Source organism: Xenopus tropicalis, chromosome 9, assembly GCF_000004195.4.
Source record: "Xenopus tropicalis strain Nigerian chromosome 9, UCB_Xtro_10.0, whole genome shotgun sequence".
NCBI classification, from domain to species: domain Eukaryota; kingdom Metazoa; phylum Chordata; class Amphibia; order Anura; family Pipidae; genus Xenopus; species Xenopus tropicalis.
Window position 1 is genome coordinate 70325202 of NC_030685.2, and position 15326 is coordinate 70340527.

The 15326-nt window shown below is 39.3% G+C and overlaps 1 protein-coding gene across 2 annotated transcripts in view; it reads right to left on the bottom strand.

Annotated features, from left to right (window-relative positions):
• Window positions 1-15326, bottom strand: part of scn2a (sodium channel, voltage gated, type II alpha subunit) — a 161118-nt gene that overhangs the window by 62278 nt on the left and 83514 nt on the right. The window contains exons 3-5 of one of the 2 annotated variants that reach the window (XM_031893392.1): window positions 4426-4741; window positions 3188-3306; window positions 825-914 (exon numbers count right to left, since the gene is read on the bottom strand). In XM_031893392.1, the coding sequence (XP_031749252.1) occupies window positions 825-914; window positions 3188-3306; window positions 4426-4689 (473 nt within the window). In that variant the 5' untranslated portion in view covers window positions 4690-4741. Of the gene's footprint in view, window positions 1-824; window positions 915-3187; window positions 3307-4425; window positions 4742-15326 lie in introns of those variants that run through there. The other variant, XM_031893391.1, reaches the window with a different exon arrangement.

Below are 15326 nucleotides of genomic sequence, written 5' to 3' on the forward strand. Positions count from 1 at the left end.
TTTTGTAATGAAGTTTGGCATATCTGTTTATTAAAATAGATTATATCTATTTTGGAATCCAAGGGAGAACCAAAGAATCTGTTTCAGGGAAGGTATTCACCCCCTTTAAAAGTGCAGTGTTGCTTTAAGGGTCTATCACTGTGCTTTTAGACTACAGATCCCATCATGCTTTCTAGAAGTTGCAGTTGGGTGGAGTAACACTGCTATGAAAGTTTTATGTCCACTTTAAATTGTAGCCAGATTAAAGCACATGAAGCCTAGGGCCCTCATTCTAGACTAATAGTGATGGAACAATCAAGCAGCTTATAAGATTGAACCTGCTGGGTCAAGCCCTGGGATTGGTCTGCTAGTTGTCAACCTGAGTGTCTTGAGTACAAAGGTCAGAAAGGAAGACTGTAAAATCTCAAACCATAAGGCATCTAATAAGAGCAAGTTTAGATAGCCTAATACCTTTAATAACATCACCTGAGAGAGAGGGCAAATAACAAACAGTATTAATTACAATCTAGAGAACACTATTACTAGAGATAGTGGGTGATCTAGGGGGCATAAGTGTAGTTTCCAGGTCTTGCAACTTAATGACAGCATAAAGCTTAGACCAGCATCCCCCGCCACCCCTACATATGTGCCAAATTGCATTCGTGAAGTTTTCCATAACAACCAGTCAGATCTTTGCTTCCATTTCCTGACTTATGATTCAGTCATCTAAAGTAATTGTTGATTGGTTGCTACTGGAAACTCTCCTTGTGCAATTCAGCACTTATATTTGTGAATAAGCCTCTCTATGTGGGAAATATTTTACAGAAAGAAAGCAAAGTACTTACTCTACATTCTTGGTCCATTCTGGAGGATTACTCAAGGTCATAAAGACGCAGTTGGTCAGTATAGTGCACATAATAAGCATGTTGAATAATGTAAGTAATTGTCAAGGAATAATGATATAAATTGTTATTACAGGTATCGGACCCCTTATCCGGAAACCCGTTATCCAGAAAGCTCCGAATTACGGAAAGCCCGTCTCCCATAGACTCCATTTTAATCAAATAATTCAGAATTTTAAAACTGATTTCCTTTTTCTATGTAGAAATAAAACAGTACCTTGTAATTGATCCAAACTAAGATAGAAATAATCCTTATTGGATGAAAAACAATCCTATTGGGTTTAATTAATGTTTTATTGATTTTTTAGTAGACTTAAGGTGTGAAGATCCAAATTACGGAAAGATCCCTTATCCGGAATGCCCTTGGTCCCGAGCATTCTGGATAATGGGTCCTATACCTGTACTACCAAATAATGTAGGGTAATGAATCTCTCTATCTATCTATGCTGTCTATATCTGTATATTGTATATTTACATTTGCACATGATGAACATCCTTAATGATGCCAGGCTGACTTTGAAAACATTTGGCCAAACTGCACCCAACTGTGTCCGCAACAATGCTGACATTTTTGGGAAAAAAACATTGCCATTGCGTTCAAAATTGTACTTTGTTCATTGGACTTGGGGACCTAAATGAGTCTTTATAAGTCTTAGAGGGGTTGCATGACCATAGATAGGCACAAAGCTGAAGGCCAAGTTCTTTTACACATGTCATGGAACGCCAAGGTGACTTCAAGTTTTGGGGAGCCATGTTACACAAATTATATCACTAATCACCAACTATAACTGATGGAAACACTGTTTCTAAGGATATAATTTACAGGATTCTCATATTCTTGTGTTTTATATCTATACAAGTTATCATCTATCTAATCTATCTAATAAAAATTTATGAGACTACTTAAATTTCTTGATTGCCATAAAAGGTGCAGCACGCACAGCTTAAAATAAGCCTGTTATTCTTTCTCCAACAGAAAATGTACTCATTAAGCACAACTGCCTATTGAGATACAGAACAGCCTTTGTGGGAAACATTAAATCACAATGTGACTCATAAGCCCGGTGAATAGTAATAGGCAATCTAGCAAAGTGCTTGTTCATGTCAGAAACAATGCAGGAGTCGTGGAATGCCAACTGCAGAAGTAATACATGGACTCTGCATTGTTACAAGAATCATATTACTGTTATTGTTATTATTTGCCATTATAAGGCTGTATCACATGCCACAAAGGCTCACATTAGGGCAATAATTATGGTCACCTTCAAATAAAGGGCAATATCCGCAGTGTCCCGTGTCTTTTTAATAAGAAAAAAGAAAGTTTGAAATGCAGAGGGAATTTGTAACACTTGTAAATGTTGTACATTTATTTTTCTCAAGGGACAAATAAATCCCTTATTAAATCGAGGATTAAAGTGACATATCTTTCCTAATACAGGGCTGGGATCCCTTATCCGGAAACCCGTTATCCAGAAAGCTCCGAATTACGGAAAGCTCGTCTCCCATAGACTCCATTTTAATCAAATAATTCAGAATTTTAAAACTGATTCCCCTTTTCTCTGTAATAATAAAACAGTACCTGTACTTGATCCCAACTAAGATATAATTACCCCTTATTGGGGGCAGAACAGCCCTATTGGGTTTATTTAATGGTTAAATGATTCCCTTTTCTCTGTAATAATAAAACAGTACCTGTACTTGATCCCAACTAAGATATAATTACCCCTTATTGGGGGCAGAACAGCCCTATTGGGTTTATTTAATGGTTAAATGATTCCCTTTTCTCTGTAATAATAAAGCAGTACCTTGTAATTGATCCCAACTAAGATACAAATAATCCTTATTGGATGCAAAACAATCCTTTTGGATTTAATTGCAGTTTTATTGATTCTTTGGTAGACTTAAGGTATGGAGATCCAAATTACGGAAAGACCCCTTATCCGGAAAGCCCCACTCAGATGCTAACATTTGGCTAGAATCCCTCTAGCTTCATGCAATGAGTACAGATATGGGGAATTATTGCTGTATCAGTCATAGTAATAATGCCATAATAATAATCCTCCCAGTTGGGTTTTCAGGTGTACCTAGGAGAGCAAATGGCCATTCTCCGCAATAAATTTGCTTTGTTATACCCCCCTCTTTGTGTATGTAGAACAATAGTTCTAAAGTTAAACTGTCAGACCTGTTGACCGCCATCTGTTGTGGAAGAACAACTCCAAGCACCATCTTACAGCACAAGGTTAGAATCTTCTCTTGACATTATGAAAGATTAATAACAACTCAGTGGAAGGAATTGTAAAGGATATGAATGAACCAGAATTTTTATAGCTGCTTGGCGCACAGGATTGAAAGGCGTTAAAATGTACAAGGCAGATGTGGCACTGAAACGGAATAATGTCTTCCCTTTATTCAATACTATAAATGTCTGGAAGACAAAATCAGAGAAGTTAGAAACCATAAAGCTTATTCCTACAGAGTTCATTCATTTTTACCTCATTTCTACCTTATGGCTTGTCTCAAAGAAGATGCAGACAGGACTATGTGGCTTGAAGTTTTTGGCTCAATATACCATTCTGGTTTGGGCACATTAACAGCCCTAGAACCCTGCAGGACTTTCACATGATTCTGTCAGTGTCTTGTCTGACCCAGACTAAAGGTCCCCATACACCTTCAGATACGCTGGCTTGGCCTACGGGTGTGCGATATCGGGAGAATCCAGGCTAATTTGATCGTTTGACCCCAAGGCTGAATTATAACGATGGGTATAGGCAAAGTCCGTTCAGGGACCACATCAACAAGCTGATGCGGTCCCCAATCCGACTAGATTTTTTAACCTGCCCGAACAATATCTGGCTGATATCGGGCAGGCCAGTCGGTAGTGGCCATACACGGGCCGATTAGCTGCCGAATCGGTCTAAGGGACCGATATCGGCAGCTAGAATCGGGCATGTATGGGGACCTTAAGGCTAGGGCCAGACATGCCCTAGGTATTCACATCATATTATTGAGGTGGTAAGGAGGTAAGCCATATCTACATTGATGTCTCGAGGATGTCTTGGGGTGGTAAGGAGGCAAGCCATGTCTACATTGATGTCTCGGTGATGTCTTGGGGTTATAGGGAAGGCAAGCCATGTCTACATTGATGTCTCGGGGATGTCTTGGGGTGGTAAGGAGGCAAGCCATGTCTACATTGATGTCTCGGTGATGTCTTGGGGTTATAGGGAAGGCAAGCCATGTCTACAGTGATGTCTCGGGGATGTCTTGGGGTGATAGGGAAGGCAAGCCATGTTAACATTGATTGTTTGCTGACACTGCCAACTTTGCTGTTGAACATACATCTAAATGATACAGTACTGGCCATAGACCAACAGTATCTCAGTGTTCAAGATGTGAACCCCCTTCCTATCCCTGTAAGAAGTATATTAAAATGCAATTAATCTACATTTAGTCACTTTAAAACAAGTGTTAGAAATGCTTAGATGGGTCAGCCATTAGCAGAATAGAAGAGAATGTACAGCTTTATATAAATAGTGCATAACATTACCTTTTGATTGGCATAATAGGGGTCCAGATCCTCCAGCGGTTCAGATACCATCCTAGGTGGAATGTCTCCATATATAAATGGTAGTGATTGCCCAGCTTCCAAGTCTCTGTTTGGTTTTGGACCATTTTCCTCCCCCTCTTTTTGCTCCTGTTTTGCATTATTTTCTTTTTCCTCTGAAATTCGCTTCTCAATAGCTTTAAGAGATTCCCTGGTAAAGTAGCGGAAGCTGTCTGGCCCTGGAGGTACAATCCGTAGCTGTTCCATCTTTTCATCCTGCAGCTCTTAGTTACCAGGGATGTTTATGCATAGTAAATTGCTAAGGTAAAGAAATCAGAAATAGGCTGTAATTCAGATGCATCATGGGAATAAATATCAAAAGTGTAACTAGAAAGGGAAGTTTGAGAACAAACTTCATGTTGGGTTGAAAAGCGTGAAATCACTGAATGAAATCTGATCTGTTGTTGGCTCCGCCCACTTTTAAAAACCTAAATATGCAGTGTCCTAGTGACCCTGTTGTTAATACTGTGAGAATGGCAGCAGGTTGGTGGCTCCACCTACTTTTTCTAACTCTGAACCGCAGTTACCTGGTGACTAGCTCTGCCAAGTTTGGGCACCTTAGTATTAATATATAAAGAATGGCAGAAGTTTAAATTTAAACATATGAAGTCTATCGGTTAAATCTGATTGGCAGTTGTTGGCCCCACCAACTTTTCTAAACTTGGAACATAGTCACCCAGAGACAAACTGTGCAAAGTTTGGGGACCCTGACATTAAACATGTGAAAATTACAGCAGTTAAAATTTCTCCACTGAAAAAAATGAAAGAAATGTGATTGGCTTTTGGCTGCCAATCAAAGTCAATGGGAAAATTTGGGTGTTCAGAGCGACACCACAAAAAGACGGGGGGCAGGATCACTTAGAAAAGCACAAGCAACCTGCTCCGCTATAGGGTGAAGAAGTGTGGGGAATTTGGGTGCAGTATCCCTAAAACTGTAGGAGGAGTAGCGTTTAGAAAATGGGGGGCGCTAAGAATAAGAAGAAGAGGAAGAATAAGCTGAAGTGGAAGAACAGTAGGTTAGATTTTTCAACCCAACACAATTAAACTGTTTTTTAAATATATAAATAATATTGTCCTTGCATGAGCTTTATCATTTTGCCATAGAATATTTGCCCAGTGCTTTTACATTACCCATTACCTATTACCCTCCATGTTCCCCTATGAGGGGGCGGCCATATTGGTGCAGCAGGAGGCCGTTAGCATTAGAAGCTGTAACTGACAGGCTGAGAAGGGACAGTCAGATTGGCAAAACAGTCAGGTTTAGGGACTTCCAGTAACAATTACTTACAAAAGCAGCCCTATCATTATGTATTACTGTATAAATGCCATTTTTTGATACTGTTGTGCTACTTTACTTTGCAGAGTGCCATTGAGTTGAATTGGTTATAAGATAAGGGTAATGGCAGACAGGGTGCTTTTTCACCCATGCAACTTAATTGTGAATTTAATTAATTTATTAATTCATTAATTTAATCATCTTCTCTGCTGCCATGAATGCCACATTACCCAAATGTGCCGAGTCCCATTATTAGGCTACAAGGTGCATTCCCTTGTATTGATAGCTTCTGCTGTGCAACTCTGAACTGTACAACCGTTTATCTGAATTGAAAGCCTTAAAACTAATCTTAACCCTTTTGAGAAATCCTAGCAATAAAATCATTTGGAAAACCCCCTTTCAGTGATCACAAGTGTCCTACTGATGTTAACCCACGATACCCCATAACTACATGTTTCCCACTGAGAAGTGTAATTGGTACAGCCCAGAACTGCTCAGCCAATCCAGTGGTGTCTATAACCCTAACACTGGGAACATCTGCCCTTTGCAGTAACCCATGTCATCCTAATAAAGGATTTGGTTTTAATGATTAATGATTACAGTAGACTGATCAAAGACAATTGCTGATTGGTTGCCAAGATGTACTGCCCGGGGCAAATTTGCCAAGAGCTAGTAAGTGAGCCACAAGAGAACTTGTCAGCTTTTTGAATCAATGTTACACTGCTGTGCTGGGGAATATTACAACACACTGGGGCTCATTTTTCAATACATCGCAGCACACAAACCGACGCAATTATGATTATGCACCATTTTGTGCGCACACGCAATTGCATATGCGTTACATTGCGTTGGTTCATTTATTTTTCCATCAGTTCTTTTTATGCGCATGTCGCAAATACTGGGCAATAATGTCGCAAGCAACAACGTGTTTTTTGGGGGTGTGGCTAGGGGCGGGTTTTAAGTGCCCGATTTTTGCATGAGTGCGCCCTTTGAACCTATATATGTGCTATTTGCGCGTATATATGGGCAGATTTGCGCAGGCACGACTGCATTGAAATTTTTACGCCTGTTCATTTGTGGCGTAGTTCTGACTGCGCGTTCTTCACCATTTGCGCTAGTATATTCGCAGATTTGCACTACAATAAACTAATTTAGGTATGTCATTAATAAAACCATGTTAATGTTTCTCAAATTTATGATATGTTAGTTACCATTATTATAAAAATATAATTGTTAATTTGTTTACAATGTTTTAATAGCATTTACCCTTTTTTAACTTTGTTCTTATCTATAAAGGCAGTTTCCCTTGTTAATGTGTCTTTCATATCTTTTTTCCATTTAAACACCAACTGACTAGGTTGTTAAGTTAGGAAGCATGTAGTTGGTAGGGATTTATTAGAGCATTAGCTTGCGCCATCTATGCACATCATTTATGACAAGTTTTGCATCATCATTTGTGCATGTTTGTATGGCGCAGCAGTTTGCGTAAAAACTAGCGCATGAAACTTTAAGCGACCGTGTTTGTGCTATACTGTTAAATATGCTTATGCGCAGGGCAAAAGTTTTGCCTCTGCGACTATTACAGCGCTGTGCAGGGGGGGTGTTCGCGAGTTCGCGAATGCGCGTTCGGGGGGGCTGCAACAAGCAGCAATATAATCTGACACACTGGGACTCATTTACCAATGTATCGCAGCGCTGTAATAGTCGCAGAGGCGAAACTTTTGCCCTGCGCATAAGCATATTTAACAGTATAGCACATACATTTACAGTCCCATAGGGAGTAGCGGGGGAGAGGGCCCCATTGCTCTGTATGGGAGCAACATTTGAAAATATCGTTGCGGCAGGGTGGCATGCCGCCCCTACATTTTTGCCGCCCTAGGCCCGGGCCTTTGTGGCCTCTCCACAAATCCAGGCCTGGCTGGGCTATCAAACAGTTGCTACCGTTCATTTGGCTTGTTCTGCTTTGATTATTTTTGACAGGTAAGCTTCTTGGCTCCCTAATATACTTGTACTTGAACTTGTAAAATGGGCGAAGCTAAGATTCTTTCTATCAATCATTGTCCCATTATTAGTGATGGGCGTAATGTTTTGCGGTGCGTCCAAAAATTGTCGCCCGCGTCAAAAGAATAGCCACGGGCGACAAAAGAATAGCCATGCGACAGAAGAATAGCAACGGACGACAAAAGAATAATCGCGGGCGACAATTTTTTTTGGCGCAACATTTTCGCCGTTTTGCGAATCTTTTGAAAGATTCACAAATTTTTCATAAAAGCAAAACGGGACAGATTCGCTCATCACTACCCATTATTCTTCCTTAAAGGTGAAAGTTACCCAAATGTAAAAATGTGCACAGATTTGCATCATAATGTCTTCTACAGTTTTTTCTTCCAGATTGTTAAACTAAAGGCATGGCCTTCACATGTATGACCTATACCTTACACATTGTGGCCCCTAACTTGGCTTTACTTATCGCCACTTCCTGCAGCTAAAATTCAGTAGTGCGAATGCTCATCCTCAGCCTGTGGCCCCGGCACTCAGTAAGCATAGTGTAGTGGCACAGCTTGCACCGGGGGGGGGGGGGAAGGGGAGTTTCAGTATAATAAAACAATGAAAACAGGTAAATGGAGGGGAGGTCCGCCCAAAAATGCCTGCTTTTGTGAGAGTTAATCTCAAGCTGTAGGCATACCTTCAGTTGTCTCAATAGTTCCCCTAAGTCTCCCCATATTCCTCCCATTCGGATGATCAGAAGCCAAACGGGAAGAAAAAACGCTGAGCTGTGTAAAGAAAGTTCCCATAATGCCTTGTTCCTGCACCGAGACCCAGACCGGGTGTACATGCTCAGTTTGTAAGACTATGAGGAAGATTCCTGCTGATTGGCTCAGATCCATATCTGCCACCCCCCCAGTGATTTAGTCTTTCCTACTCCTTCAAGCTGGAATTTTGGGAAATATTTTTCAAGTATAAAACATGGCAAATTGCGTAAGTAAATGACCCTTGCAAGGCTCCCAGTATTATGATTTTATTTATGATTTTGATATCCCTGCAATCTGTGTGCTACATTAGCATAGCGGTACCTGTCTTAGTAACTAAACTATGCATGAAAATGTGCTTAACACAAAAGGTAAATAGCCACGGTTAGACAGAACTGTTAGGAAAACTTGACATAATAAAGGCATGGAGAGAATAGATTAAAGGATACACTATATACACTTCTCATCATACCATAGTCCAGGGGAGTATAAAACTGACACAATAGGGCTGATTCAGTAAAGTGCGATAAATTTTATCGCACTTTTTTTGCGTTAAATTAGACGCAAAAATTAGCGCGCGATTCACTACAGTACTACCGCTTGCGTTAAGTCACGTATCGCATGCGTTATTTTTCGCGCAACCGCATGCGTTAAATAGAGCACTGAAAAGAATACTAACACATGATTCACAATCACTTAGGCGCGCTAAATATCGCATTAGTCTGTGCAAAAAATAAAACCTACTTGAGGCAGGCGATAATTATAGAAAAGTACAGTAAATGAGCTTTTGGCAATAAAATATGGACTTTGCAGTGGGATTTATTCAAGTCTGTGTTGGCCCTAGAGTGACGCAGCCGCCAGTTTGCAGGGAAATGGTCATTTTTAATACAGTAATTTTATGAAAGTATTGGCATGTATGGCTAACATGGCGTGTGTTTATTCGCGCGACTATTTATATGCGGCTACAATTAATGAAATGTTTGGCCAGGCATGGATTCGTGGCGAATTTTTGGACGTGCGGCGAATTTTTCTGCGGCAATTTTTTCATGCGTTTCGCAAAACAATCCGTCAATGGCAAAACGCATGAAAAAATTTGCCACGGAAAAATACGCCGCACGTCCAAAAATTTGCCGCGGATCCATACCTGGCAAAACATTTCATCAATTGTAGCCGCATATAAATAGTCGCGGCCACACGACATTGGGAATTTTTCGCTAAAGATAAACGGAACAGATTCGCTCATCACTAGCAGTTACTATTTATAAGCAGCTACTAATTATATGCTACCATTTATATGCTACCATATATATGTGGCGACAATTCATATGCGGCTACTATCTATTTCCGGTGACTATACGCGGGCGTTAATTAGCGCATGTACCATCAAATACCGAACGAAAATAGTCTTCGCGAGTTAAAATACCGCATGCAATAGCGCGCGTAAATTAGCGCACGTATGCTTATAGTGAATCGTGCGATAAGTCGCGAAAATTTAGACGCGATAAAATTTTTAACGCACGCTATAAATAGCACACGTTTTATCACACTTTAGTGAATCAGCCCTAATATGTGCATTTATACAATGAGTTGAATTGGCAAGTGGCTAAACGTGAGCAGTAACGCCACAGCTATTATCCCACCTATCTCCCTTACTCAGTCACATGCAATTATCTCCATTTTTCATATCCCCACAACTGAATTCCTTTCATACTGAAAGTGCTGGTAACAATAACTCCGGGGGGGCTTACTTACTAATATAGGTATCAAACCAATCAACAATAGATTTTGAATCATCTAAAGGTAGGCATACATGGTCCAACAATTAACAGACTCTAACTGATTGGCCCACAGCCCAACCAAACGGATACCATATGATGGGCCATACTTATGCATGGGCACCTTTCTATTGTTCCAATAAGTGGGGCCAACATATGGAACAGGAGGAAGTGAAGAGCCAATACTGATCATTCCACTGCTGGAAAGTTCATGTAGAAGATGCTCATATCATTGAGTAAATAGTATAAATAATAATAATGTTACTCTATAATAAGCAGTTCATTTAAATAGTTCCATTGCTAATTAACAGCCAGTTCACTGGGTCAGCGGAGTTTTCCCTAAGTTTAACCTACCCACCTCCCTGCCTCTGTCACCTGTGTACATTTAGGGGGCCAATAACTAGTCAGTAGTAGTTCATATATATAGTAAAAATGATTAATTTGCTAATAAGTCAGTCAGTTCATTTGGGGCTCAGTGGAGCTTGCCTAAGTTAGACCCTACCCCCCTACCTGCCCCTGTCACGCTGCTCTGTACTCTCATTGCTTGATAAGTAACTTAAGTACATTTCTTTCAACCTTTGCAAGTTTCTGCATAATTTACGTGTATTGTCTAGAAGTAAGTCTAGGGGCCCAATAATCTTGCTGTGGGGCCCAATAACCAGTCCTTCAACTGCTGGAAAGTTCATGAAGTTAATAGCTTATATAATTCAGTAACTAGATCCAAATATAAACTGCCATACTCTGTAACAAGCAGTTCAGATAAACAATTAACGTGATATTTAGTCAGTCATTTAATTGGGGGGAATGTGGAATTTACCTTAAGGTTGATATCAGACGTGGCGTATTCTCGGCAAGCCAAGAAACGCTTGCCGAGAATACGCCACGCTTCTGTAAATGTGTCCTACCTCTGCCTGCACCCGAATGAATAAGATTCGCTCAGGTGCAGGCACATTGAGCCGAAATACGCATAAAAACATCAGACGTATCTTATTCATTTGGGTGCAGGCACAGGTAGGACGCATTTCCAGTAGCGGGGCGTATTCAAAGCAAGCGTTTTCGGCTTGCAGAGAATACGCCACGTCTGACATCAGCCTAAGTTGTTTAATTCATTGATGGTCAGTGGAGTTTGCCCCTGCCTGCCCCTGTTAAGCTTCTCAGCATTGCCACTGCTTGCTACGCACGTTATGTAAGCTCCTATTAAGTTTCTAGGCAACTTGTGTAAGTTTTAGTGTAACTTTATAGGGAACTTGTGCAATTTTCATAACTTAAATGATACAATTGGGCCCAAATTCATATGTAGATCTCACCAGGCCCAGCACAACTGCCCCCCTCCCCCCCCCAGATGGCAGCCCTGATACTGGATGTTGTATTTGGATATTTGTGCATCAGCGATCACTATAAAACTCACTCCTGACCCAGTAACGGATTCTTTATTATTTTTTGTGCACGGGTCAAAGTTTACACTTCATGAGTATTTAATATTTAAAGGTTAGTTATTGGCATTTGATATTGATTGGATATTATATTAAAGTCAGAGGGTGGAAGCGAGGTATTTAGTTGCTAGAAAACAAGTTTTAACTAAGTATTTAATAACAAGTATTAAACAAGTATTTAATTTCTGGGGAACTATTAAGTATAGTTTATACATGTAATCTAAAGGAGCTTTTTAAACAAAGTCATTTTAAAAATGATTCTTCGCTATGCCCCTCTCAGCAATCTGTCTCAACATGGAGACCTTCATGAAATGAAGCCTGTATTACACTTTGTTTTCATGACAGTTCCCATTTAACTGCCATTTAGAGCATTGAAACTCTCTGTAGGTATGTGTGCAATAGGTTTCCATAGTAACGACATTCTAAGGCTGAGTGTATTCCACAATGTAAACACCAGAGCCATTATGACATCATCACAATGTGATGATGTCACAATGGTCACTGTTTAGCTGTAGAACACACACACTCAGGCACAGCCACATTTGGTTTTGTCAAGTCAGAGTGCGAAGGCGAGCTAGTCACTTTCTGAAAAAATCCCAGGATATCACAGTTTTTTAAGAAAATGGTTTCCAGACTCTTTTCTTGCCTGCCATGCAGGAAAATGGTAAGGATATTAAATTATTTAATTTATGGGGAACTTTCATCAAAATAAACATTTAATATAACATAAATCTCATGGAAAGAGACTTTCTAAACAAAATCATTTAAAAAGTTATTGTCACAATCCGCTCTCAGCAATCTGTCTCTACATGTAGGATTCCATGAGATGAAGCTTATATGACATTTTTAACTGAAATGGAGAATGTCAGAGCTATCTGTATGCAGATTCTAAAATCAAATTCTCTAATATAAACTCTAGGGAATACTAACGAGCCAATCTGTCCCATTTCGCTTCAGCAAAAAAATCATGAAACTGCTGAAAAATATGTGAAATGCATTGAAGTTAATTGGCGGGTTTTATTAATTTTTTTCCCACTCCTAAACTCTAATCAAGCTTATTATAAGCATCTGTATTATTAGCTTATTAGAAGTATCTGTAGTATTAGCTTATTAGATGTATCTGTAGTATTAGCTTATTAGAAGTACCTGTAGTATTAGCTTATTAGAAGCATCTGTAGTATTAGCTTATTAGATGTATCTGTAGTATTAGCTTATTAGAAGTACCTGTAGTATTAGTTTATTAGAAGCATCTGTAGTATTAGCTTATTAGAAGCATCTGTAGTATTAGCTTATTAGAAGTACCTGTAGTATTAGCTTATTAGAAGCATCTGTAGTATTAGCTTATTAGAAGCATCTGTAGTATTAGCTTATTAGAAGCATCTGTAGTATTAGCTTATTAGAAGTATCTGTAGTATTAGTTTATTAGAAGCATCTGTAGTATTAGCTTATTAGAAGCATCTGTAGTATTAGCTTATTAGAAGCATCTGTAGTATTAGCTTATTAGAAGTATCTGTAGTATTAGTTTATTAGAAGCATCTGTAGTATTAGCTTATTAGAAGTACCTGTAGTATTAGTTTATTAGAAGCATCTGTAGTATTAGCTTATTAGAAGCATCTGTAGTATTAGCTTATTAGAAGTATGTGTATGCAGATGCTAAATCAAAATAATGAATCAGCTAATGTAACAGTTAAAGAAACTCAGATGCGCCCCAGTAGTTAATCTGGCTGCATTTCAATTTAAAGTGAATTAGTTTGAAGTGAAATGTCTACATTTAACCTGAATTCACTAATTATATAAATATTTATATTTCAGCAGAAAAAGGTGGATGATTTCGAGATTGTCATTCGAGAATTCAGAATCGAAATGGATCGAGAATTGAAAGGTAATAATCAAATTCTTTTGATATACCCTTAATAGATATTTCATAAGCTAACTCCTATGTACCTACACACACACACAGTTTGGAACTCTATAACCATTCAATAATGTACTATGGATTATCCTCTAAGGACAGTATAGGGGACAATTAGGGATATAGAAAAATAAATATTTTGCTTGTTTTTATGGCAATTTAGCCACTGGAAGGCACTGTTTGTTAAATGACTAAGAACAAGATTAAAAACAAGTAAGAAAAAATCAGCATGGCAGCTTCCAGTTATTAGGGATGTAGCGAACCTAAAAAAAAAAGTTTGTGAACGCGTTCGCGAACTTATGCCAAAAAGCGTGAATATTCGCGAACTTTGTGAACCCCATAGACTTCAATGGGAAGGCAAACTTTAAAACCTAGAAAAGTCATTTCTGGGCAGAAAACTGATTTTAAATTTGTTTAAAGGGTGCCACGACCTGGATAGGGGCATGCAGGAGGGGGATCAAGGGCAAAAATTTCTCTAAAAAATACTTTGTTGAAAAAGCGTTGCGTAAAAACGGGCAGACCTAGCGGTTTTTGCTATTTCGCGCTATTGGACCATGGAAACGGGATTTGCTTACACCAGTACTAGGCTGAAAAACGCCATGTGTGGTTGTGCGGCGTTTTTTTTGGCTTAGAAAAAACGCAGCGGAAAAAACCGCGGCGAACCCAAATTGCGAACATACGCGGAAAGTTCGCGAACTTGCGCGTTTGTGAACACCCGGTGTTCGCGCGAATTAGTTCGCCGGCGAACAGTTCGCTACATCTCTACCAGTTATATATATATAAAGCTAAGCAGGAAAATAAGAATATCTGTATAAAAGAACCTAACCATTCGGCAGCTTTTCAATTTAATCACAAGGTTTGATTTATCGTTTATGTAAAGCAGAACATATCTCACAAATATTTTTCTTTTTATCCAGAAATAGAAGGAATCTACAATGAGCAGCTAGAGGAGCTCCGGGAAGCCTGGATCGACTCCCTGACTCATTTAGAGGTATGCAAATAATAAATATACTCTATGTTCCACTAAAGAATTCTATATATATAAATATTTATATATTCAAATGCAGCTTCCTTTGTTTACCGGGTCTTCACCATGTTGGTTACGTATGTGAATATCTAGAGGGAAGCGCATGAAACACTAAGGGGCACATTTACAAATCCACAAATCCGAATCCCGAATGGAAAAAATTGGAATGGAAACGAAAATTTTGCGTCTTTTTCGTCGCCGTTGCGCGTTTTTCTAATTTTGCGCGATTTTTTTCGTCTGCGTCACGACTTAATCGTATTTTGCGCGACTTTTTCATCGCCGTTGTGATTTTTTTCGTATTGAGCAATTGTAAACGGTGGAAAAACCAATCCGATTTTTTCGCAACGGCGACGAAAAATTCGCAGAAAATATCCGATTAAGTCGTAACGGCAACAAAAAAATCGCGGGACATATACGAAAAAGTCGCAACAGCGACGAAAAAGTCGCAAAAATACCGATCATTGCGAAAAAACGCGTTCAGACGCTTTCGGCCCGTTCGGGCATTAGTAAATCTGCCCCTAATCGTGCAATACTGTAAACTCTAAAGGTTACAATAAGTTATATGGGAAGCCAATTAATAATGTTCTGCACGCAAGTTGTAGTTAAACAAGAGAAATCATTTTCACCCCAGTGGTTCCAATCCCCAGTTAGGTGGGTACTCACACGATCAT